Genomic DNA, 26700 nt, shown 5'->3' with positions numbered 1-26700 from the left:
AATAATGAAGAAAATAAAGAAAAGGAATAACGTCATTTACTTTAGGGGATGGGGAAGGGTAGATGGGAATTTCCATCCAACTCCTTCTTTTCCTCATTTTCTCTCAAATTTCTATTTTCTCCCCCCTTCCCCCAAAATCACTTCAACTAAATTCTTCAATTTTCCATCCCCACTTTTCACCGATGGTCACTCAGGATTGATCTAGGATTTTAAACTAGCGGGAGTCGGAGTATAAAGAAGAAGAAAAAAAAAAACTTCAAATAGACATCTATATCATATTAAAAAATTATAAATACACAAAATCGTTGTTCTAAATATATTAAGATGAAATCATCTACCAACAAAGACAAAAACAAAATATTGTTTTTTTTAATACTAGACTGGTTATGAATTTTTTTTTTTTTTTTTTTTTTTTTAAGTTAGAGCATTCACATTGATGGTACTAAAATTTTTAGCTTTTAGTACCTCAAATGCGACTTTATCTATTTTACCATCTCATTTTACAATACATCCAATATCAAATATTCTATTTTTTTATCACTTTATTTAAAATAATATAAACAACTCATTAAAATAATAAAGAAGAGAGAGAATTTGATTTTTTTATTGAAGGAAGAGATATAATCTTAATAAAATATTATATTTTATTTTTAACAACTTGGTACAATCAATTGGTATTTATACCAGTTTACTGTAGTTGCAAAAAATTTAGTTTTAGTTTTTCCAATAACACATGATTTTTTTTGTTCTTTGGTAGTAAAATAGTTTTTTTTACTAAAATACAATTATCATTGTGAATATTTTTATTGTTTTTGTTAAGTTTTTAGATTAAATAGTTGTTATTTGGATTAGACTAACTAGACTAATTGGCAAGAAAGAGGTCCAACTACAAAATTGAAATAAAAAATGACTAAAAAAAATTTGGACCTAGGGGTGGCTTGGGCCCCTTGGGCCCCCACCCTGGGTCTGTCCCTACCATTGGTGCTCCTTGTCAAATTCGCAACCAAAAAAGTCATATTAAGGGTCCGTTTGAATACAGTTGAAAACTGAAAATTAAAACTGAAAGCTGAAAAATACTGTAGCAAAATAATTTTTAAATATGTAAATAGTACCGTGAGACCCATTTTTAATGAAAAAGTTGTTGAAAAGTAAAATTTATAGGTCCGTGAACAGTACACAATGTGCACTGATTGGCTGAAAAAAGTTTGAAAAGTCCAACTTTACGGCTACTGTTCATTGAACAATGCATGAACAGTAGCCGCAAATCTCAAAAATGCGTGAAAAAAAAAATTAGAAAAACACAGACGCAAACATTTCAACCGAATCCAAACTAGCCTAAAGGTTCTTCATAGGAGATTTGCTAAAAAAATTATTTTAGAAAAATTTTAATACCGCTTTTCAAGCAAAAAAAAAAAAAAGAGTCAAAAAAAGTGAGTAATTTTTTACTTTTTCGGTAAAAAGCTTCTAAAAATAGTTTTTTTTTTTTTGGGTTAAAACTAAAAATAGTTTATAAACCTTAGATCGCCCGTTAATTTTTCCCACGTTGTCGAGTTTCATATTGAACAAAAGAAAAAAAAAATTGCCCACCAACTCTCTCTCTACCAAATTTCAATACCATTGGACGAGTACTTTATTAAGTATTACTAGAATACTAAGTAGGAAAAGGATTTTTCTATGGCTTCGTGGAATTCAATTCCGCTGGAAATCACGTACGAGGTTCTGGGGTGGACTGCTTTCTCATCGTGGTCCATTGGTTACTACCCGCAAATCATCTTGAATTTCCGTAGGAAAAGGTTGTAATATATATATATATATATATACTACTTGTACAACCTACTATTACATTAACACCAAGTACTACGTTTGTACGAGTTAGTAATTTTCCCTTGGGTTTTTTTGTGTGAACGTGTAATAGTGTGGTGGGGTTGAGCTTCGACTTCGCGGTTCTGAATTTGATGAAGCACTCCACGTATCTCATATACAACGCTTCCCTTTACTTTAGCTCAGTTATTCAAAAGCAGTACTATGAAAAATATGGCTATGAACAGGTTTGTTTGTGCTTTCTTCTTTGTACCCAGATAGTAAAAAGGTTCTAAGTTTTCAACAACAACAAAAAAATGAAATCTTTGCTTTGTTTTTTGGATTGTGGGTGACATTGTGTGAATTTGAAATTCTGGGTATTTGGTTTTGATTCTCATTGTAACTTCTTTTTTTTCTTCACTTTGTTGTTATTCTAATTATTGCAGATGTTACCTGTAGCTGCAAATGATGTTGCTTTCTCTACCCATGCTGTTCTTGCCACCTCAACAATCGTGTTCCAAATTTTAATCTATGATGTAAGTGGTTTACTCTTATATCTTCTCGTTGAAGATCTTTATCTTGGTAAATCTTGTTGGGGATTGGAGTATTGAATTTCACCCTTGTTGATGGTTTTCTATAGCGCGGAAGTCAGAAGGTTTCCAAGATTGCTATTGCAATGATCTTTGCCGTGTTCTTTTTTGCTGCTGTTTGTTTTTTCCTAGCTCTACCAAGCCATTCTTGGCTTTGGCTAATCTCCATTTTCAAGTAAGATGTTTCTCTTTTATGTATCTTGAATTTCAACCTTATGTGAATGGCAATAATGGCTGACAACTTATTTTCTATTTGCCTAGGAGGCTAGGATGACCATTAATTGCAGAGTTTTTCTTTTTCTTTTTTTTTTGGCCCCCTATTTTTACCTTTATTTTGCAGAAAATAATATCTGTGGTCGATCCTGACTAGTTTGTTGCTTAGATCCATAACCAACCCCAAACTTTTGGGACAAAAGATTAGTTGTTGTTGTTGTACCTCTCTTTTAGTTTGATGTTTATTTTTTCACATCAACTTGTTACCATGGATTCTCAAATGGTCGAATATCACTTTACCTGCATAAGGATGGTTCTGCGTTGAAGTTAATATCAGTGTGATTTCTAAGATCTGATTTGTTTTATGCCTTTGCACACTATGAAGATTGAAAAATTGCCATACATCTGGTTTGGAAAGGTGGACTTGTCACTTGCACTATAAGATGCATCAATATGATAAGCCTGGACACAATTACTTGCTTTTGGCCTCAGTGTGATATTTTTCTTCATCCTTTTGGAGACTATCCTCTTTCATCTCTAATATAATAATATTGCTATCTTAGTTGCACTTGAGTGTATAGATTCCTCTCACTTCTTTTGCTTCAGTTTTACTGTGAAAGATATGGTTACTCCATATTCAGTTCCTAAAACTTCTCACTGATAATGACAATGTTTAATCTAGTCTTTCCAATTTGGAAAATGCTAAATGTTGGAAAATTAAAGAAACTCTGGACTCCTCTCCTTACAATGTTGGACTTTTTCTCTATGCACTGGCATAAAGGCCTTCTTAGTAGACCAGCTAAGCTGGTGAGGATGGGGTAATCTTAAATGGGGATTATTCTTGAATTATTGGAATTTTGTCATGATACTGCGGATGAATGTAGGAACCTTGGCCTTCTTGTCACTTGATTAGAAGGAAGTTTCACAGTGATCTATGAAGATGCTTAGGTTGTGTTAGGATTTGGATTAGTAATATCCTTTGACGTTGTATTCTTAAAAAGAGTTTGTAATGCTCGTGCATTTGTGAAGAAAAAGACAAGTCTTGAAGCTGTATAAAAAATTGCAACTGTGACAATTTTGCTCAAGCGAAACAATAATTGAAACTGAAAGTTCCCATGTCCCTTGTTTGAGCAAGATCTTTAGTCTTTGTTTTTTCTTTCCCATAAGGACTGTGTTGTTTTGTTTTTAACTTATAAATACAAATAAAGCATGACTTTTTAACCTATGAAGGCTGTCGTACCATTGAGCATTTTGAGAGCCTTTCTTTGTTTCAAAACCCAAAAACCTCTTTCTTGTTCTTGCTCTAGTTCTTGACTTTGCACCCTAATGATATACCTTTAACCAAGAACTTCAAAGACCCATATTTGTTGAAACCACAAAGTTCTTTGCCTTCTAACAGTGCATGCACTGAGATCCCAGAGTTTTGGCTCGAAGGAGACATGTTGTTTGTGAAGGTGCCCACATATAAAAAGTCCAGAGGTGTGGTGTAGTCAAAAAATTGTCTACTGGGTTGCAAATCTAACTAAAAAGGTTTTGTGAGTTGGTCTTAAACTTCTTTTATAGAAAATTACGTGTGGGGTAAGTTACCTCCAGAGTGTTTTTTTTTTTTTTTTTTTCCAATGAAAAAGTTCTTATTTGTTTTTCCACTTCATTACCAAATCTCCATGTTTCTATTTATTGCTTTATTACTGTTGTATTTCTGCTGATAAAATTGGGATTAAATTAAAATTTACAGATTGAAATTGGTGACCCCCAAACGGTGCATTGAGAGAAAGTTTCCCTTAAAATGTCACCAGCTGCAAAGTCACTTATTTTGGTCTAATATGGGAGTAGATAAATGAAATCTCTTTACACTGATTGCATTCATCACCTACTTTAAATTTTAATTGGGGAATTTCTTCTGTGTACTATCTGTAAAATAATGTTTTCCTTTCTTCCTCAGTATTTGTAACATTCCCAACTCTGCCTGCCCCATCCAAAAAAAAAGGGAGATAAGAGGAGTGATTACGAAAAGAAACTTCAATAATCTGAGGGAACTTCACTGTAGTATTGCTTATGACTTGTAGAACTGTTTTTAAATTTTCTGTTGAATCTTTCTGTGAATTCTTTTTTGCAGCTCAATTCAAGCTTTTATGACAGTCATCAAGTATATTCCCCAGGTCAGAATTGTGACTGCTTTAAGTCAGTTATATTATATTATTTAAGATGTTGAGAGTACTTAATCTATTGGCTATGCTATTGAATGCAATCTGATATATGAAAAGTCCTTAAAGGCACTGGGTATAGTGTGACTGTTGTAGGAGGCTCTCTTAGATTGTACTTTGCACTTTTACAGCACTGCCTTCAATCCTTTCCCTAGGTCTCACATTGGAATATCCTTGGTTCCTAATTAAAATTTTTGAATTTTAAATATTTCTGTGGAATTTGAAGAGACGCTTTGTTGGGAAGGACTAGTTTTAACCTGTTACTTTAACTTAACCTTTATTTAACAGTGATTTTTATTTAGTAATTCAGTTGGCCAGTGAGGTGTCATTGACTTTAATTGACATAGGATGGGTCATCACAAATTAGTAACTTTATGATTTCGAAAAAAAGGGCGCTTGGAAAAGCCTCTACAATTTAAATTTATCATTCTATTTCACTTAGCATCATAGCCTGAATTTTTTAATATTCGTAAAAATTAGGGTGTTGGACAAGCCTTTAAGATGTTGATGGGTAATGTGGAGCATCAACAATTAATTGGAATTGGTTCATTTTTTTAATTATGCTTCTATTTTCATAAAGCAGTATTAAGCAATGCAAATTAATAAGTTGAGATGAGATACCTTATGGACATAGCTTTGACGTGCTCCATTTTTATTTTTATTTTGTTAATGTCATTGTCCAGAGTTCTTTGAGCATTTGACTATTCTCCTGAGTGTGTGTAGTGCCCCCCATACCACACAAACAAGGTACTTATAGGCAGGGATCTCTTGGTGTGGCCCTAAGATACTGGGTAGGAGTGTTGAACCTAGGATATCATGGATCTCATGAAGCCTTTGGAAGCACCAAAACAACCCCTTGGAGTTGGACTCCAAAATTATTTGCTTTTGCTTAATTGGTAATAGAGGGGAAAATATCATTGATTCCAGGTGTTTTAACTGTCTTTACCTCATATATAAATAATTATGGAAAGAAAAAAAATCTTGTAATTGCTTGGCATTTTGTGATGGTATCATGACCTTTGTACTTGAAGTATCAGCTGGATTTGCCATCCATATTCTATTAATGAATTTGTTATGAAATATAGGCAGTTATGAACTTCACACGAAAAAGCACTGCTGGATTCAGCATTGGCTACATTTTACTTGATTTTACAGGAGGGACGACAAATTTTTTACAGATGATTGTGCAATCAATAGATCAAGGTGTATTATTTCGTCCTTAAGCATAGATCTTACCATCCAAATTTGCCCTTGTATAATGTATGCCTAACCTGTGGTTCTTTCCAGGTTCTTTGGTGAACTTTTTTGGGAACTTAGGAAAGATGCTGGTATCTCTGGTATAGAATATTCTTGACTTCTCTGATTTACTTTCACTGTCTATACCTCATTCTTTAACTGATATTTATTGGTGTTTACATTTTCTTGTGCTTTTGCCATAAAATATGTGGTAGATGACTTTGTTTTTAGATTTTAATTTGAGTTGTCATTTTAATATAAGAATTACTTCCAGCTCTTTTAAACTAAAGAAATAAATTAAGAAAAAATAGTTGAACAATCATGTCGAACTCCGCATAAAAGAAACTTACCATGCTTTTAAAGGCTAATTGTTGCTTGAGATGTACATGAGACCTAGTGTGGACACCAGATTAATGTTGATTGATTCCATTAGTCCATATAATGGGATTTGAAATGGTTTTATTATATTTTGAGGATCATATGGATTCTATTTATTTTCTTTTAATTTGATTTTGAGTGTGATTTTATTTATGTCATAATTATGGCTTACTATTTTTCCATATTTATGTAATCCTAGAAGCTCTATTTAAAAAAGGCTCCGGGAAATGTTGATTTTAACAAATGAAAATGTGCTTGAAAATTTTCAAAAGCTAGGCAGTCTAGGGTTCAAATTACCATAGGTGGTGAAGCTTAGGGTTGTTTTGCTCTTTGACCTAAATCCCTAGGCATATTCCTTTTACAAACCTTGTGTTGCATGGCATCAGCTTTGGTATCAAAGCAAACCCCAATTCAAATTAATCTGTCAAGCCACCACCACTAGAAAACCATAAACTTAGCCTTCAGAGGCCACAAAGAACACCCCTTAACCGCTGTACCAAATTTCAAACCAATGTTCCATAACCACCGGCACCAAAATCTACCCATCCTTACAAGTCCAGCCAATCAGTCAATCCAAATGCACAACTTGTCACCATGCAGCCAACAGATCCCAAGATCACTCAAGAATTCACAATAACTGATGGACCCCTAGCCCATTCACACCAGGCCGAAACCCATGTGGTCAGCAATCACTCCATTGACCCACATCATAAGCCATCAAGCACTAAAACTCGTTTGCTAAACAATTGCCAATTGCAAGTCCACACATGCTTGATGAGATTCCTAGCGGTGAGGTGAGCCCCATCAAGTCACAATCACTACTGCATTTGCTGCAAGCTGTCACCACCACAGTTTCATTAAAAAGCTCACTACACTGCTGCTGGTCTTGCTCTCTTCTCCTTGTGTGTAGTGCCAAGAGACCACCATTCACTCTGCATTGCAGAAAACTGCACCAAAGAATCATTTCACCATTGCTGGACCTGTGTCATTTGATCGTTGCTTGGACCAATACCCACAATGAGGATGTCCACTATCATCACTGATCACTGCCTTGATTGTCTCTAAGAATCAACTTCCATCTCAGAGCGATGCAGTTTTAGTCAACAGGGAAATCCTTGAGAATACTTTTTTTAATACGTTGGCTGTAATTCATGTAATGTAACTTTAGTTTTTTTTTTTTTTTTAAATGATGGGAAAGGGCAAGAGGAAGTACCATCTAGGCTAGCAATAAGTGGCTATATTTTTATGCATCCCATTTATCAGACATAGTGTATTCAACCATGCAAGGCCCAGATTGTCTACATGGCCACACCCGAGAGTCCCAATCATAAGTTACGTCCCAATGGCCTATACACTTGGTTGAGCAGCCCACACTTCAGGGTAGCCCAGGTTAGAACTTAGAGACAACCTCAATCCAGGTCTGAACTCTTCTATTTTCTCGTATCAATTCAAATTGCTGTTTAAAATTGTCATCAACTTCTCTGTGCTTGGATGGATTAATTTACAAAACTTCATTACCAGAAATAGCCATTGATTGTCAATAATTGCTTCCTTGTTCACCCTTTGAGCCAAAAAAAAATCATACTTGACAACAAATTTCTTTGATCATAACTAAGATTCCTTTCACTTAGCCAATAATTATTATCATTTTTTTAGCTTGCCTAAGTAGTGGAAAATTGTGACTATTATGGGTTACTTTTAGTACCACAACTGCTTGACTACAACCTTTCTTTTGCATCACTGACCAAGCTCCATACTTAAATTAGCTTTTTCCTATGTTAGTAGATTTATTTTGTGGGAAAAAAAAAGTTTGTTGATATCACTTGCATCTGCATTTAGCACACCCCTTTTGCATGCACTTGCATAGTGGCCATTTAGTGTCAAGTTTTGAATTTCAGAGTCCCAGTCCACCATGGAGCAAACCCTAGAAACCCTAGTAAAAACATTCCAAGATCTGTTTGCAAATATTGAACAGGACACTAAGTCTGATGCCCAACTAGAACTCTTACAAGCATCCTTCCAAAGGGATTAATTCACAAATATAAAGCTTATAGGTCGTAGATCCAAATTTTCCTGGGAGAGTATCGGATAGCTCCTTATTATGAGAAATGAACTTGCTATTACTAATTGAATATAGATGAAGGAGAAAATTAAGGAGAAATATCTTCCTGTATTAGGATGATCTTCTAGATTAATGGCATAATCTGAGCCAAGGTAATTGACATATTACCAACTACATATCACAATTTGAGGAATACAAGATTCAGTGCAACGTAGTCGAAGATGAGAGGGTAACCTTGAGTAGGTTTAGAAGTCCTCCGTGGAGTCACCACCCTGGATCAGGCTTATACATATGTTCAAAACTATAAAATAGCCCCTAATCCTCAGTTTGCATGGCAATCTAAGACCTGAAACATATCAAGCAATCCTCAAACTTTGAGTAGTAACTTTGGGCTAGGTCCACCTCAGCTTATGCTCAACCCTAGTAGGGTATCCTCATAGGCAGGGATAGCAGAGGAAAGGTAATAGTTAATGACCAAAGTCCTGGATCCAATTCTTAAAGTATCAGGGCTTTCGTCATGTTGCCACTAGTTGTGCCAATAAAGCCCTCTTTGTTGATGGCCCAGAACAGGAAGGTCATGAGGATTAGCCTAATATTGATGAGATCAAAGACGTGGATAACAGTGCAAAGGAGATCCTAAATACCTAGAATGTTTAGGGCCATAACACTTCAAGGCAAGTAAATAGAGGATAGGCTAGATACACATGTAAGAGTATAGGTGTTTCTTGGCTCAACCTAAAGAGAGTGACAGTTGGCAGCAGAGTGCAATTTTCCACACTTTCATCAAATGCAGAGCCAAGGATGGCAAGGTCATCATTAATAGTGGAAGCATTAAAGTAGTCTCTTAGAATATAATCTCTTGCCTAGGTTTGAAACATGTTCCCCTACCCAACCCATATGAGGTGTCTAGAGTAGACTACGTAATTATAACCACCTTAAGGGAGATGCCTTGTCCTTGTTTCATTCCTCTCCTACAAGGACCGATATGGTGTGATGTAATCCCAATCAATGCAGGACGTATCATCTTAGGTAGACCTTGGCTTTATGATTTTGATGTCATTACTTAGAACATCAAGCTTAATCCTTTGCACCCCAAGCCTACTGACAAGAGTAAGACAAAAGATGCGACAAAAGAAAGGGCCTTATCATTATAAGCTTAAAAGAGCTTGAAAGTGCAGTGAATGAAGATTTCATTTTCCCTGCTACCCAATTTACATACGATAATCCTATCGCTAGGTCTATGGGCAGAGTCCATTGGAAGACATACATAGTCAAAATACATGTTAGAAAATTCGAGTCAGTAGGAGCATTTGCATGTTATGGTCATGCGCTAGATCTTGCTGTCAGGAAAAAAAATAAAGCAAATGATGATCAATATAAATTTTAGGTTAATTCACATAGAAAAATTATAGTAGGGGATTAAGTCATGGTTCATGCATTAAATCATGTTATCAGCAAGAAAATTTAAGCAAGTGTTGATCAATATAAAATCCAAGCTAATTTACATAGAGATTTGACTTAATTAATGCTTTGATTAATTCCGTTGGTCCAAATTATAAGATATGACTTTATTTGGTTGTATTTTATTTTTGAGGATCTTATGTGATTCTATTTATTTTATTTTATTTTATTTTATTTTTGAGGATTCTGTGAGATTTTATTATGTCATAATTATGGCCTATTATTTTTCCTTATTGATATAATCCTGAAAGTCCAATTCAAAAAGGTTCCGGTAAATATTTTTCTTCCTAAATCCCTAGACATATTCCTTTAGCAAACCTTGTGCTCAAGACCGGGCAAAATCACATCCATTTATATCTTTACCCCTTATTAGTGTTTTCTTTTTAAAGATTTGTTGATATTTCATTGGTTAGTCAAATTTTATTTCTTATTAAGATTGATTGAATGCATATTGCACTCATCTTTTTTGTTTTTACCTTATTTTCGACTTATTTTAAAGATGTGATGGATGCTATGGCAGGTATCTATATTCTTTGACCTTATTTTCATGTGTCAACGTTATGTGCTCTATCCTCCAAACGAAAATGCTGAAGTTTCGCCTAAACTCGTTGAGGAAAGCACAGAGCCGCTTATTATGACTTCTGATCATCCACAGTTGGATAAAGTTTAGATGAGCTTGTAATGTATAAGCTTCGTGGTTATTTTTCAGAGAAGCTTATGGATGTGAAATGCTTTCTTATAAGCAGAAACGTGTAATGTTTTTGGGAAATCAGGCAAGCTTTGCTGTTATTTACATGTACCTTTAACTTTTTGTATAATGGAAACCATTAATGTGGAATTTTTGAGGTTTTTGTTTCACTTTCCTGATAAATTGAGCTATCAAACTGATCTTGCATAAGTGATAGGATCTATAGTTACCATATATAGAGTTGGCTTAAAACATGTTCAATATATAAAGCATTCTCAAAAAGGAAGGAAAAAAAAAAAAAAAAAAAAACTTTATACAAAATATAAAAGACGATATATTTCTTCATGATGAGGATCATCAAACTCACAGGATGCGTGTTGAGAAAATAAGAGTAGAGGAGTTGCTCTGATATCAAGAGGACCAATATCATATATTAGATTTATTATAAGAGGTCAGTTCACTGGTGCGCTTAGAGCATTTGTTAATTTATCATAACTCAAATATAAAACAAGAGAGTAAAAACGACATCTCTTACTGTAGTTAATGTTTCAGCTACTGTAGGTTAGTTCTATTTATATGTATATGTAATTCACTTGCTTTACTAATACTGTGGACTGATTAGTTAGATTTGCTCGTTAATAGAGTTTTATGTACAAATTCATTATTGAATGAGATACAGAATTTTCTCCAAGATCATAGTGATAAAATTCATATAATTGATCATTTTAGGAAAATTTTAATACCACTTTTATGAAAAATGTAAAAAATTGTTCAAAAAATCAGTTGTTTTTTAATTTTCTTATAAAAAAATTTTAAATTCTTTTTTTTTAAACCAATATCCTTATAGCATCCGTTAATTTTTTTTTTTTCTTTATTATAGTATTGTTCCAAACAATGTCGTTATCCATGTCACAATAGAAAGGTAGGAATTTCATTATATCAAGAGACCGCTCTCAATTGTTAAAAAGATAATATTTTAAAATTATAGAGCAGGGGAAAATCCTAAAGAAATTAAAGACTAAGTTGATGATAAATTATTGATCACACCACTAAGCATCAAACAAAGGGAAAAAAGTATTCATGATGTGTCCTTTACTTTAAGCCTATTGTTGTCTTATTCATTAGCCATTAGAGAAAAAGTCTAAGGGTTTGTTTGGTTCCGTTAATTTTACTGAAATTAAAAATTTTTTGCTGAAAGTACTATAGATAAAGATAAATATTAGTTGAAATAGTACAATAAGACTCATGAATAATACTAAAAAGGTGCAGTGGGGTTATAAATAATAGCAAAAATAAGCTGAATAGTAAAATAAATTGGCAAAAATAAGCTTGCCAAAGAGACACTAAATTTGTATAATTGTATGCTCCCCCACGTACTAAATAAAAAAAGAAAAAGAAAACTCTAAAATATTATAAACAAAAACGTGCAAGAATCTTATTAAAAAAAAAAAAAAAAAAATCCATGCAAGAAATTGATATCAAGTGTACGTTTGGGTTAGGATTAAAAATGAAAATTATTTCACTATTCAGTTTATTTTTATTACTATTCATGGCCCCACTATACTTTTTAACACTATTCATGAGCCCCACAATACTATTTCAATTAATTTTTACCTTTATTTACAGTACTTTCAACAATAATTTTTCAGTTACAGCAAAATAAGTGATATCCAAACACAAAAAAAAAAAAAAAAAAAAAAAAAAACGATTATCATTGAACTCTGGAGTATGCTACCCTCTGCCATAAGTCTTTTTTTTTTTCTATTATTTATTTATTTATAAATATGTCATACTGAATTGATATGTAAGGTTAAAAATAATTATATAAAAAAAATTCCAGTTTTTTTAACATTCCATGGAAATTATTTATGTTTTTTTTTTTTTATAAAAAATATTTATAATGTATTAGGTTTTTTTTTTTTTTTGAAAAGATGGTTGTGCGAGGCGTAATGCTCTTCATAAGCATAAAATGGCTCTGTGACATAAAATGCTCACCCAATTTTGTATTTATAGATATAATGAACATTAAACAACTTGATGAACATTTTTTTTTTTTTTTTGAAACAAACAATAGAAAATTTGATGAACATTAAACAAAAGTAATATACGTATCTTGCATTTTGCTAAAAGAACTACTCAGATCGATTGATGAAGAGAATACTAATTTGACCTGAAATGAGATTAAAACGTGGACTTTTTGCATATTTTCTTTCAAGTTTCATCAAAATGTAGTATCCACTAAGAGGTTTGTAGTTCAACTCACATCTTTTGGTATTTCTAACTTAGACAACCAAGGTTCATATTCCCACTTTCAACTATCAAACTATCCCAAAAAAAGAGAAAGAAAAGAAATGCAAAAATTCAAAGCAAAATAAACAATGCCATTTTAATTATTATTGTAGGGGTGAGGGTCCAAGATCGTATATTGGGCCTTGAGTTTTGTCTGAGGACATTGATAAGTCCGAGAAGGAGCAAATAATTATTAGATATTCCCAGTTAAAGTCTCACAAGTAAGGAACAAATGAAAGGATTGTCCGAGAAGGAACTCCTCCTCAAACATGATGAATATAGTTCAAAGTATGTACTCCAGAAATTAGAGTGATCCTCCAAGAAACTCCAATGATAGGGACATGCCTCATGAATATACGAAAAGGAAGGAAACCTAAAAATATCTAAGGAAAAACTGTCACCACTACATTAAATGCACTGCAGCTACTTTTCTGGCCGCATTTATGTGAAGAAGACCTCTAAACAATACTACTTTGGCTACCACAACTCACAGAAAACCAGAGAGGGTGTCTGATTGGACAGGTACTCAAGTAAGGGCCCGGATGATCAACATGTGTAGGATGAAGATAGTCCAAAGGAGGATATATAATGTGAAAGACTCTTCATGAAGGCGGGATCGAAAAAAAGAGGAAAGAAAAGACCGTAGTAATCTAAATTATCTTTATATCCAATTGTGATTAATTTATAGAATGAGAACCTCCTCAGACTGAAAATATATTAAGATCAAGTCTCTTGTTTGTGTTTTACAGTCATTCAAATTAAATCTATCCGTTGTTCAATTCATTAGGGCCTAGTTCTTCAACCCACTCTCTACAAATTTATTGTATTGGGCTTATTGAGCCAACATCCCATACGTTTTGGATTTGGACTGTAAATTGAGACTCTACAATTATTTTTTATTTAAAAAAGCTCATTTAATATTGTTGCATGTGGTGTCTCAACTCTCTCCCAACTTGAAACTTTTGTTTTCACCCTATATAGCACTTTAATAAAAATAGGATAAATTACAATTTATTTTCTATGGTTAGAGCATTCTCATTAGCTTATACCAAAAAAAAAAGTATTTTGTATTACCAAAAGTCACTTTATTTATTTTACATACCATTTTTACAACACACCATATATTCTGTTCTTTATTTTGCATTCCATGATTTCCATCACATTAAAATAATATTTTTTTTGCCCAAAATCCTACACCATAAGGAGGGGAGAGAAGGGTAAAGAGAGAAGAGAGAAAATAAAAACAATTAATTCAGTAAAGAATGATGCTCTAGTTTTATGCAAACATACATAATCCTATAGCATGCGTTCAAATTCATATGCGAAATGCATCATCCAATGGAGCTGGTATTTTGTGCATTTGTGTCAATTATCAATAGACTATAGTGTTATGCATTTTGTATTCTCAAGGGTTTTGCATTGATTACCCAATATGAATGCTCTTAGATCCTTTTTCAAGCTCTCTCATGTGAGATTTTAAAGTCAAATTAAAATATCTATATTAGAAGGATGACGTGGAAGAAGAAAAAAAATGTATTTTTTTGAAAGCTTAAAAGAAGCCAACAAAATGTCAAAATCTTTCATTTTATATTATTTTATAGGATAATATTTTATGAAAAAACATTTAGATATATAAAATATAAATAAATTAATTTATAAATTAAAACCAACCTCTTTTATTTATACATTGAAAATATCATATAAATTAATAGAGATATATAAAATTACTTGGTAAGGTGGATGCGAAACTCAACAAATTTTACTTTAAGCCTAGTTTTTGTGTGAAGAGTATTTGGGTGTTGTGGCCACCAATCTAAGAGGCATGAACATGGATATGGGTTAAGGTACGATATAATGGTATGAGCAATTTAAAAAAAATTATAATATAACGTAGTGGGTACAACATGAGTATAATACTTCAAATGAAATGTATGTACTCTCTAACCACCCACTAACGCGAAGAGAGTTGAAATAACATATATGATATATATATATATATATATATAGATTCATCATTTACTAATTAGAGGGAAAAAAAATCAAAGAAAATAAAGCCAAAAAAGTGTTAAAATATGTGATTAAATGATTAAATTACCATATTCTAATAGCTTAAAATTTTAAGACAATCAATAATTTAACATGATAATAATAGCATGGATTGAGATGCAATTGCACTATGCAATTAACCCCCTCCCTCTCACAATATTTTTTTACTTTCACTTTTTTACTTCATTTATTTATTCAATGATTGAGTTAAATCTCAATCACTCATAGCAATTGTATTAGGTGTAGGGTATTGCATCTGATAGCACAATGTCCTAAATTCGTTACACGTCTCCTTCTCTCTACCAACTAATCAATGGCCTTAATTATTGATCGTAGTCAAAACTACTATAGTTTGGCAGTGTATAAATAATTCAAAGCAAAAATAAAAAAGGGTCCCGCACTGGCGAATAATTCGAGTACGATTGGTGCCTCACATGTAGGAGATTTACACCGTGCTTCTGAAACTAGACATATACTATAATTCAGCAAAAAAGAAGAAGAATGAATCTAGACATATACTATTGGACGTGTTCAAAACTCAATAGTACGAAGACGTACCAGGTTGTCTAGAATCAGAACTCAGAAGTGGGAAACTGTTTTTTATGGCTTCCTGGAATTCAATTCCTCTGGAAATCACGTACCAGGTTGTGGGTTGGATTGCTTTCGTATCATGGACCTTTGGTTTCTACCCACAACTCATCTTGAATTTCCGTAAGAAAAGGTAGTAAATCCAATACTTGTAAAAAGTCAATGTATTCTTCATTTCCAGACTCCTAGTTCTAGATACACATAACATAATAAAAATGGTTTTTTTATGCCTTTTATGGTTGTTTTTTTTCTTGGGTTTTGTGTTGATGTTTGAACTCTCATTCTCATATAGTGTGGTCGGGCTGAGCTTTGATTTCGTGGTTCTGAATTTGACGAAGCACACCTCGTATCTGATATACAACGCTTCCCTCTACTTTAGCTCCACCATTCAGAAGCAGTACTATGAAAAATACGGCTATGATGAGGTTTGTGCTTTCTTCTCGTACTAAAAAATAATCACTGAGTCTAAGTTTTAATTTCAACAAAAAATGAAACCTTTTCTTTTACGATTTTTTTCCCATATACATACATGTATTCATATAAGAGTAATGATAGTTATACACGTGTGAATGGACACGGCTAAAAAATTTACAATTATAACTGAAATCGTGTTTTCTTCCAAGGCCAGGTGTGACAAGCTGTAATATTTAGCGTTCATATAATTTTACCTTTGATGCTGACAGTGATGTTTTTGGGATAGTGGGTGACAATGACACAGTGAATTTGAAGTTCTGAATATTTGGAATTGATTCTCATAGTAGATTCTAGTTGAAATCAAAATCTCATTTTTGGAGTGAAAAGCCATTTCAACTAAAGATTTTATGTTGTGTTTATTTACTGAGTTGCTGCAGCTGGTGAAACATATCTGCATATATGTTCAATTGTTGACTAGTCTAGCTGCTAGCGCAGGAGATACTGGCCTAGATTAGGCTTTCTTTACTAGTTTTTTCCTAAATAAATCTTCTCTTGGCTTTCTTGGATTTTATCTTAAATTTTTTTATTTTTTATTCTACGCGAAGATATTTACTTGAAATTAGGAGGGATCATGGGGACTTTATTTTTTGTCAATTGTCTATGTAGTTTGTTCTGGTTTGGTTCTAAATACCAGAGAAGATGAGGCGACTCGATACCATATTAGAAAAGATAATGTATAACTTTGAACTATGAAAGAAATGACAAGATATACTTTGACATCATGACAAAATGTACGAGAAAATATGAAAGATAATATAAAGGCAAAAGGAGAAAAAAGACTAAGAGAGAATCACGTGGTTCGACCTTAGAAGCCACATTCTGTGTATTACTCCAAGTAGCATTAGATACAGTCATATAATAGACTTGCGCCTTGACAAAGATTAAGCCTTGATTCCCTTAACATCCCCCTTAAATTCAAGGTGGAAGCTTGAAGACAACTTGAGTTTGAAGTTTAGAGAAAAAGTAAGACCCTATAGGAAATCATGACCGAGTTGGATTTTCAAGTGTACTAGGATGGACAAAATAAAGTGCAGATGACAAGCTAGAATGAAGACTAGATGTGCACAATGATTGAAGCTTGAATGCTGAGCACAATACATGTCATACCTGTGGAGGCTATTGATCAGAGGCTTGACTATGAAATGATATGTCAAAAGATGATAAAGACGTGTGACCAAAAAGAAAGCCAACAAAGGCTACTAATTAGAAATGTGATTCGAGGAACACTGTCTAGAGACGTATGACTAGAAAGAAAGCAGATAAAGGAAGCTATAAATCAATGTTGTCCATGATACTTGGCCTAGATGGTTGAAGATGCTTGATTAGATGGAAAGCTGAAACCAAGTGCAGAAGAAAGATGCACATGCCCATTGAATGTAATTGAAATCAACAAGATTGCCTTGTAAGAATGTCCAGTAGTGGTGCTGAGAGAAGGATCCTAAACTTGACTATTGGATTAGTGGAAGTCAGAAAAGAGGCTGGATCTAATAATGGAGGTCACAAGAGGCTGGATCTAATAATTAAATGTCACAAGAGTCTGGCTATGACTCTAATACCATATTAGAGAAGAACATTTCTAATACTATGTTAAAAAAAAAAAGGTGATACATAGCTTTGAAACCATGAAAAGTGTATGAGAAAATATGAAGAACAAAATAAAGAAATGAAGAGAGAAAGAGAGAGAACATATGAAAATAATGTGGTTCGGCTTTAGAGGTCTACATTCGTAGCAGAAAACCCTTGATAGCTACATCTGTACTATTAAACTCTGTGCGTTATAATGAACTCATTTATAGATATTTTTAGTAGGATAAATCCTAGACTAACAATACTTGAACTACTAGGATTACATTGCTTGCACTCCAAGACTGATTATTTTTATTGTACTCCAAGTAGCATTAGATTCAGTGAACTTGCATTGGAGTTATATAATAGACTTGTGCCTAGATTAGGATTGAGTGTTGATATCCTTAACATTGAAAATTGGAGTATACAAAACAACTGTAGGGACACGATTTTTAACGACCTAAGGATGACATTGGGCTCGTATATAAAGGGCCCGAACAATATGATTTGTAGAGAGTAGGTTTGGAAAGGCTGGACCTTGGTCGTTGGGGAGCGGTTTAGTCAGGATTTTCATGGAGGCCTATACGGAGGTGGATTTGGCCTGTATAGCTAAGCCTTACATGGATGTGGTTTGAAAGGTTTGGCTCCTCGAAATTATTCCGAGGAGCATTACCTTCTCACCATTCTTCCTCCTTTTTCTCCTCCTTTCTCCCGGTCCCGTTCTTTTTAGCTCTCTTTTCCCTTTTATACTAGTATTCACTTCTCTTTCTTCATCTACGTGTCAGTTTCTCCTTATTTGGGGTGGTTACTCGTCTTATCAATCCTCACGTCAGAGTGGTTGGGAAAAGCTGGATAGCATGGTATGGGATATGGGCTTGTCAGGTGCTGGACTCCACGTTAGGGTGTTGGCAGCTTTCTTGCTTGTACTGCTCTTGTACTGATTTTGTCCTTTCCTTCAGGCGTTTTGTGAGGCGTTGAGCGTGAGGTTATCCTCGGCTACATTCTTGGGCCATTAAGGGGTTCTCATCATACCTCCTCGGCAATAAGGCTCCTCGGCTTGGGCTTTGGGCTCTTAATGTGAAGTGGGCCGGGATTCCAAACTTCAGGCCCCACAACAACATTTGAACTAGCAGTCTTAAGAGTCTGAATGGAACTTAAGTTGTGCGTGCTAAAAGATGAGAGCTTGAGTTGGTTTTTGATTTTATTTTAATTAATTAATTTACCCTTTCTTTACTTTGATGTTATTCTAATTATTGCAGATGATACCTGTTGCTGCAAATGATGTTGCTTTCTCTACCCACGCTGTTCTTATAACATTAATTGTCTTGTTCCAAATTTTAATCTATGATGTAAGTGGTTTACTATTCCTCGCTGAGTTCATATCTTCTTTCATATTATAGGTGGAACTTTATCTTAGTAATCTTGTTTGGGAGTGGAGTACTGACTTTGACCTTTCTTGCTGGTTTTCTACAGCGTGGAAGTCAAAAGGTTTCCAGGATAGCTATTGCAATTGTCATTGCTGTGTGGTTATTCGCAGCTGTTTGTTTTTTCATAGCTTTACCAAGACATTCTTGGCTTTGGCTAATCTCCATTTTCAAGTAAGATGTTCTCTTTATGGCTTTGTTTGTACCTTGAATTTCAACCTTTTGTGAATGGCAACAATGGCTGACAACTTAACTGATTTTTTTTCACCCCTCTTTTGCAATAGTTTATATATGTGACCGACCTTGATAAATCTATTAAGGATCCATAGCCAACCCTAAATTTCGGAAGGAACTAAGGCTTGATTGTTGTCGTTGTTGTTGTGCCAATCTTAGTTTTGTGTTTATTTGTTAACTTCAACTTGATACCATGGATTCTCAAATATCACTTTGCCTGCATTAAGGATAGTTCTGCATTGAATTTTACTACCATTGTGCTTTCTAAGATCTGATTTGGAAAGGTGGACTTATTACCAACACTATAAGATACATCAATAAGTTGAGCCTGGGTACAATTACTTGTGGTTACTCCATATTAAGTTCCTGACACTTCTCTTGGATAATGACCATATTTAATCTATATTCTTTCCAGTTGGAAATTGCTAAAGGTTATGTGTTGGAAAATTAAAGAAAATCTAGACTTCCCTCCTTACAATTTAACTTTTTCTCAATGCACTAGCATGAAGGCCTTCTTGGCAGGCCAGCTAAGCTGGTGAGGATTGGGTAAACTTAAACAATGACAATTCCCGAATTAGTGGAATTTGTCATGACACTGCAGATGAAAATAGGGAACCTTGGCCTTCTTGTCACCTGATTAGAGGGAAATCTCAGTGATATATGAAGGTGCTTAGATTGAAATTTGTGACTCCCAGACAATGCATTTGAGAACTTGAGAGAAAATTTCCAATCCTTAAAATAGCACTGGTAGCAAAGTTTCTTAGTTTGGACTTACATGGGAGCAGATAAATGAAATCTCTGTACCCTGATTGCATTCATTGCTTACTTTAAATTTTAATGGGGGAATTTTTTCTGTGTACTTATCCAAAAAAATGAATAGTTGCCTTTCTTCCTCCGTATTTGTAACCTTCCCTCCTGCGCCCAAAAAAAGAAGAAGAGGAGATAAGGGGAGTGATTACAGATAGGAGCTTCTGTAATTTTAGGGAACTTCATTGTAATTTATATTGCTATATGTAGTGGTTCAGAATATTGAGCAAGTTTCTTCTCCCACATGCCTGTTGAGCTGAGACTTGCTTAAATTTTCTCTACTCACTTCATTACAGAAGTGCAGCTTTGACTACTATTATATCGTTTCCTGATTTATAGACTTGTGGTTAAATTTACTGTTGAAACTTTCTGTGAATTCTATATTGCAGCTCAATTCAAGTTTTTATGACAGTCGTCAAGTATATTCCCCAGGTCAGATTGGTGACCGCTTTAAGTTATTATGTTCATTATTTGAGGAGATGTTGAAAGTACTTAATCTACTGTCTATGCTGATGGATGCAATCTGATTATAGCCATAATATTGGAACTTAACTCAAATTTCTTGCCAACAACCTTTAATTTGGTCATCTAACATTTCCTAGTGTTTCCAACTGTTTATATCCCCCTAACCCGCATCAAAAGAAAATTACTTAAATTTTCTTGGGGGTGCACACACAAACACACAGAAGGCAAGGGGGTCTAGTGTGATTTGTGAGAGGTTCTATTAGATTGGACTTTGCAGCACTGCCATCAATCCTTTTTTGAATATCCTTGGTTTCAAAAAATTTTGAATTTTAAATATTTTAGTGTTTGAAGTAATTCAATTGAGGTGTCATTTATATGATATCTAAAAGCTGACAGTATTTATTAATGCTACATACTTGTTAAGCCATGTCAGAGTAGGATTTTAGTCTATTTTGGTCTATTTTGGTCCATTCAGTTTACTTTGGTCCAATTCAGTCAACTTTGGTCTATTTAGTCCTATACAGTTCACTTCGGTCCATTTGGTGAATTTTTGTACACTTTCGTCCGTTTTGTCCAATTCGGTCCATTTTGGACTAATTGAGCCTTAAATTGATACTTTTTGGGTTGCCTTTTCAATTTTGGGCTCCAAAAAATTCCCTCTTTTTCCTTAATTTTTTGGTTGAAAACAGAAAGTATGATATTTTATTTTAGAGGAATGATATATCCACAATATTTTTACAATATTTTTATAACAAATCCTAAGTAGCAGATTGTTACTGGTCGTTATTGTTGGGGGAAAAAAGTAATCTTAGTGTTAGGTTCAAATTTGAACCAATAACAACTAACCACCTATGATTTGTTGTAAAAATGTTGTGGACGTATCACCTCTCTTTATTTTATTTGGGCTAAAATCTTTAGTTTTGAGTTAAAAATACAAACAAAATAGACATTAAAAATTGAGTCCGAATTTGGTAAGAATGGAGTGTAAAACTCATGTTTTACACCATCCAATAAGAAATTGTTATATTAGCATTTTACTTAAAATCAAATATATCCTACCACACCTAATAACATCTCAATAAACTCCCAATTTGGTTGGATTTATATATGGGTATTAAAACTTATTAGGTGTGGTTGTGCTTATTCTTAGTATTAGGTTCAAATTTAAACCTATAACAACTAACCACCTATGATTTGTTGTAAAAATGTTGTGGGCGTAACACCTCTCTTTATTTTATTTGGGCTAAAATCTTTAGTTTTGAGTTAAAAATACAAACAAAATAGACATTAAAAATTGAGTTCGAATTTGGTAAGGATAGAGTGTAAAACTCATGTTTTACACCATCCAATAAGAAATTATCATATTAGTATTTTACTTAAAATCAAATATATCCTACCACACCTAATAACATCTCAATAAACTCCTAATTTGGTTGGATTTATATATGGGTATTAAAACTTATTAGGTGTGGTTGTGCTTATTCTTAAATATATGATAAGATGATGTGTCATGTTAGGATTTGAGAAGTAAAACATAGGTTTTATACCACATCCTTACATAATTTAATCTCTTAAAAATTAGAGATATGAGCCCTAAAAAAAATTTAAAAAAATGATAAATATTCACAAGATTATTTTAACATTCAAGTTTCAATAATATATGCATTATACTTATGTTTGAAAAGAAAAAGAAAAATGCTACAATTCTAAATTTATATAATAATTTATACTTAATGTAACATGTTATATGTGTTTCATGAAATGAGGGCATATATTTTTTTTAAAAACTATTTTTGGGTGGGGTGCAAATCATAGTATATTTTTGAAAAGTCCTTTTAATTATAACATCTTCTCCATTTATATAAAAAAAATTATAATTATGTAGTTTAAATCTTTTTATTATATATATGTGTGTGTGTTTCATTATATAATTAAGTTTTTTAAAATACATTATATGTTCCATTACATAAAAATTATTAAAACATAAAATACTTTTAAATAACACATACACTATTTAACTTACAAATTTTACATTATATTCTTATAAATTGTTATATTTCATTTTTCCACGAGATTTGCGACTAGTTAGCTATAAATGATGTAGGACAGGTCATTATAAATCAATAGCTTTATGGATTTAATAAAAAAAGGGTACTTGAAAACCCTCTTAAATTGGATTTTTTTTTTTTTTTTCATTTTATTCCACTCAGCATCATAGCCTGAAGTTTACAATATTTGTAAAAATTAGGGCCAAGCCTTTTTAGATTTGACTTTTCTTGGTGTATTTCACTTGGCATCATATTCATAGGCATCACCAATTAATTGGAATGGGGCTCATTTGTTGAATTATGCTTCTATTATCATGTAATAAACAAATGCAAATAAATAAGCTGAACTAAGATAGCTTACTGACATGGCTCTGTGCTCCAAAATAGTTTGCTTTTACTTAATCGTAATAGAGGGAAAATTGTCATGGATTCTAGGTTTTTTAATTGTCTTAACTCTTTACCTAATATATGAATAATGATAAATAAATAAATAAATCCTTTAATTGCTTAGCATTTTGTGATGGTATCATGACTATAGTTGTCAAAACATGAATCGTATCGTGAATCAATTTTTAATTTTTCTGTATCGTTTATCGTATCGTATCGTATCGTGTATCGTAAGATACACAAACACTTAATAAAATTTATAAAAAAAATTATAAATATACATATATAAAGGGTATATTCATTATAAGTTTTGAATATATTCAACAAATGATTAATTTATTCATCACTTATGTAATAATATTTAACAAGCTAACTAAATAAATCAAACTAGCATCTGTTTATAACATACACATTCAAGTTTCTTAAATTCAAAAGTGATAATATATTACAAATGACCCAAAAATAATAATTTATTTCCATCATATTCATCAAATTGCCTAATCAAACTCATCTAAGTCAATGCTATCATCATGCTTATAATTTTGCAAACTTATTTTTTCATTAAAATTTTCTTCATCATCATTTGTCATTAACATTTACTATCTCTTCTTGTTCTTTTTATGTTAATAATATTTTTATAAATTTTTTTTTGGCATTCTAGTTTCTTGGACTTATAACAATAATGATAAAAATAAAAAATTTATATTGTCGATTAATATTTTATTCATAGTATATAAAATAAATTTGTAAATATTAAAGTAAAGGATAAGTGTGTACTATGTAGTCTAATTGTAGGAGAGAGAGCAAAAAAAAAACTTATGAACATGTTATTTTAGTAGGGTAAACTAAGTAAACTAATAATTTTTTGTTAAAAACAAGTCTAACAACTTGTTAAATTCAAATAAAAGTACAAATTTTAACAAAAAATCTTATTTTAAAGCATTTGTTCATGAATCGTACGATACGTAAGATTTTACGATATGATAAAATTCATACGATACACACATTGTATCATATGATTCATGAGCACTTACGATACGCCGATACGATACAGAACTTTTTACACACGATACGATACGTATCACATATCGTATGATACTGACAACTATGATCATGACCTTTATACTTAATTAATAGCTCAGAACCAAAATAATAATAATAATAATCTCTCTCTCTTTCTCTCTCTCTCTCTCTCTCTATATATATATATGTATTAATAGGCAAAACTTAGAGAAAATCCAATTAGATTCTACAATTGAAATCCAATTTTGCGTCATGTGTCCTAAATTATTTATTTTTAAAGAGAATTTTATTTCTTAATTTTGAAGTCAATGTGGAACCACATCATAAATATCTATCCAAATGAGTTATTATATACAAAAACCAAAGAGTTTAAAATTAATGAGCATAAAAATTAAAAAATTAAAATGGGCAATTTACATTTTCTACCTAATAATATTCTTACAAGACTTGTAAAAAAATATATATAAAAATGACTATCAATAATATTTAAATTATATACGAAAGAATTATACTATACATCTTAATGTATATCTTTTATGTACATCTATGTATATGCATGAGATTACAAACCAGTAATAATAATAGCTGGATTTGTATTTTATCAATGAAATTGTTATGAAATATAGGCATTTATGAACTTCAAGCGAAAGAGCACTGCTGGATTCAGTATTGGCAACATTTTACTCGATTTTTCTGGAGGGGTAGCAAATTATGCACAGATGATTGTGCAATCAATAGATCAAGGTGTAATTTCTTCTTCAACAGTAGATATTGCACTCTAAATTTGTCCTTCACGCATACCATATTCCTAAACTAGTTGCTTTTTCCAGGTTCTTGGATAAACTTTTACGGGAACATGGGGAAGATGCTTCTATCTCTGGTACAGAATATTGTTGACTTCTCTGATTTACTTTCACATTCTATAGAATCTACATCTCATTCTTTAACTAATATTTATCAATCTGGTACTTACATTTTCTCGTGCTTTTGCCATAAACTATGTGATAAATGACTTTGTTCTGTTTTTCTTGTTTTGTTCTTAGATTTTCATTTGAGTTGTCATTTTAATATAAGAGTTACTGCCAGCTCAAATGAAAGAAATTTAGTGAAAAATAGTCGAAAAATCTTATAAATCTCTTGGTAAAAGTACAATTCAAAACAGTCATAGAGGGTTTTTTTTTTTTTTTTTTTTATATGTTTGGGTCTATGGAGGTGATCACAAAGCCTTGTTATCCATAAATTATCATTGATTAGATGACATTTTAATTGCTGGATTTATTTATTATCAACAATTTCTTTTGTTGTGAATTTCAATTAGATCAACCGGTAAAGTCTTTAATGGTTGAATAAGAGATTTAAGGTTTAATCTCTATTTACACCAAAAACCGATTGATGTCTTGGTCTAATAATAAAAAGTATAAAATAAATAAATAAATAAAAACTCTTTTGTTCACCCTTTGATCCCCAAAAAATAACCCTTTGTTTTAACAACTTTTATTTGATAATCCCCCTTGAGTATATTTATTTATTTATTTAAATCAATTGCTTTAATATTCCTTTAAATCAACTGGAACTAATTATTAATTGTTGAGCTTGCCTAATTAGTGGAAAATATTGATACCAATGGTTACTTTAATACTACAAATAGTGACTCTGCTTGATTGTAGTAGCCTACACCTTTATGGATTACCGATCGAAATCCAATCATAAATTAGCCTTTATTATGTATTGGAAGATTTATTTTGCGAAATCCGTACATAAATTAGACTCTCTTTTTTTTTACCTTCTTTTCGATTTATATTTTAAAGGTGTGTTGGAATATGTTTTTTTTTTTTTTGGTTTGTTTTTGAACTTTGCGATGGAATATGTTATGCCAGGTATCTATATCCTTTGACATTATTTTCATGTGTCAACGCTTTGTGCTCTATCCTAACAAAAAAGCCCAAGTTCCACCTAAACTCATTGAGGAAACTACAGAGCCGCTTGTTAACACTTCTGATCATAAGCAGTCAGAAACTGTATAAAGCTTAGGTTAGCATGTAATGCATAAGTTGTTAAGCTTCATGGTTTCTTTTCAGAGAAGCTCATGAATGTGAAATGCTGTCGATTATAAGCAGAAACCTGTAATGTTACTGGAAAATTAGTCAAGCTTCACTGTAATTTTCATGTACTTTTTACCTTTTGTATAATAGAAACTGTAAATGTTCAACTGAATGATGTTTTTTTTTTTTTTTAATAAAAAATAAAATAAAGAAATTATAGTCACTACAGACTGGAGTTGAGATATCAAACTGATCTTATATAAGTGAAATATGGTAATTGTGGTAACCAAACCCGATGGTTCTCGCTAGGAAGGGATTGGACTCTCAATTTATTTGTTAGTGGGTATGACTGAAGTCCTACTATGCAAAACCTCAAATGCTACCTCGACAGCCCAACTATATAACACTTGAACCTTTCGTTTGTATCACTCTCCCTTCCCTGGTATTTTCCCCTCTCACCTTCACTCCTGTTTCTCACCCTTGATTTTTGACGACCAACCCCCTCTCTTCTATCCTACCTTCCCTTTTATAGTCTCTCCTTAGTGAGGACTCAAATGATTACCTTTCCGTCTTTTTCTATGTGGTCCTCACCTCCGTCTAGAATCCCTAGTAAATTGGTCCATTCTAGAAATTTTCTTGAAACTTGCACCTGACGCCAGATGGCGCTTGGTAGCA

At 32.6% G+C, this 26700-nt stretch overlaps 2 protein-coding genes across 2 annotated transcripts; both read left to right on the top strand.

Annotated features, from left to right (window-relative positions):
• Positions 1-1569: 1569 nt before the first annotated feature.
• LOC115972450 (cystinosin homolog) lies at positions 1570-10802 on the top strand. The gene is made up of 8 exons (XM_031092741.1): positions 1570-1793; positions 1916-2048; positions 2247-2336; positions 2441-2565; positions 4720-4762; positions 5893-6010; positions 6095-6144; positions 10465-10802. The coding sequence occupies exons 1-8, from the start codon at positions 1675-1677 to the stop codon at positions 10612-10614; spliced, it is 828 nt and encodes a 275-aa protein (XP_030948601.1). The 5' UTR covers positions 1570-1674; the 3' UTR covers positions 10615-10802.
• Positions 10803-15463: 4661 nt separating this feature from the next.
• Positions 15464-26243, top strand: LOC115972433 (cystinosin homolog). The gene is made up of 8 exons (XM_031092722.1): positions 15464-15688; positions 15848-15980; positions 18855-18944; positions 19069-19193; positions 20450-20492; positions 24610-24727; positions 24814-24863; positions 25861-26243. The coding sequence occupies exons 1-8, from the start codon at positions 15570-15572 to the stop codon at positions 26005-26007; spliced, it is 825 nt and encodes a 274-aa protein (XP_030948582.1). The 5' UTR covers positions 15464-15569; the 3' UTR covers positions 26008-26243.
• The last annotated feature ends 457 nt before the right edge of the window (positions 26244-26700 follow it).

The sequence above is a fragment of the Quercus lobata genome, chromosome 12 (genome assembly GCF_001633185.2).
Source record: "Quercus lobata isolate SW786 chromosome 12, ValleyOak3.0 Primary Assembly, whole genome shotgun sequence".
Classification (NCBI taxonomy): domain Eukaryota; kingdom Viridiplantae; phylum Streptophyta; class Magnoliopsida; order Fagales; family Fagaceae; genus Quercus; species Quercus lobata.
This window is presented reverse-complemented; position numbering and strand designations above follow the sequence as displayed.

What these genes read in the sequence shown, in the direction of transcription:
- LOC115972450 (XM_031092741.1), top strand. Translation starts at nt 1,675, where the DNA reads ATGGCTTCGTGGAATTCAATTCCGCTGGAAATCACGTACGAGGTTCTG. An exon ending in TGGCTAATCTCCATTTTCAA is followed by an intron (nt 2,566 to 4,719) that starts GTAAGATGTTTC and finishes TCTTTTTTGCAG; the next exon opens with CTCAATTCAAGCTTTTATGA. An exon ending in TGTGCAATCAATAGATCAAG is followed by an intron (nt 6,011 to 6,094) that starts GTGTATTATTTC and finishes GGTTCTTTCCAG; the next exon opens with GTTCTTTGGTGAACTTTTTT.
- LOC115972433 (XM_031092722.1), top strand. Translation starts at nt 15,570, where the DNA reads ATGGCTTCCTGGAATTCAATTCCTCTGGAAATCACGTACCAGGTTGTG. An exon ending in TCGTCAAGTATATTCCCCAG is followed by an intron (nt 20,493 to 24,609) that starts GTCAGATTGGTG and finishes TATGAAATATAG; the next exon opens with GCATTTATGAACTTCAAGCG. An exon ending in TGTGCAATCAATAGATCAAG is followed by an intron (nt 24,728 to 24,813) that starts GTGTAATTTCTT and finishes TGCTTTTTCCAG; the next exon opens with GTTCTTGGATAAACTTTTAC.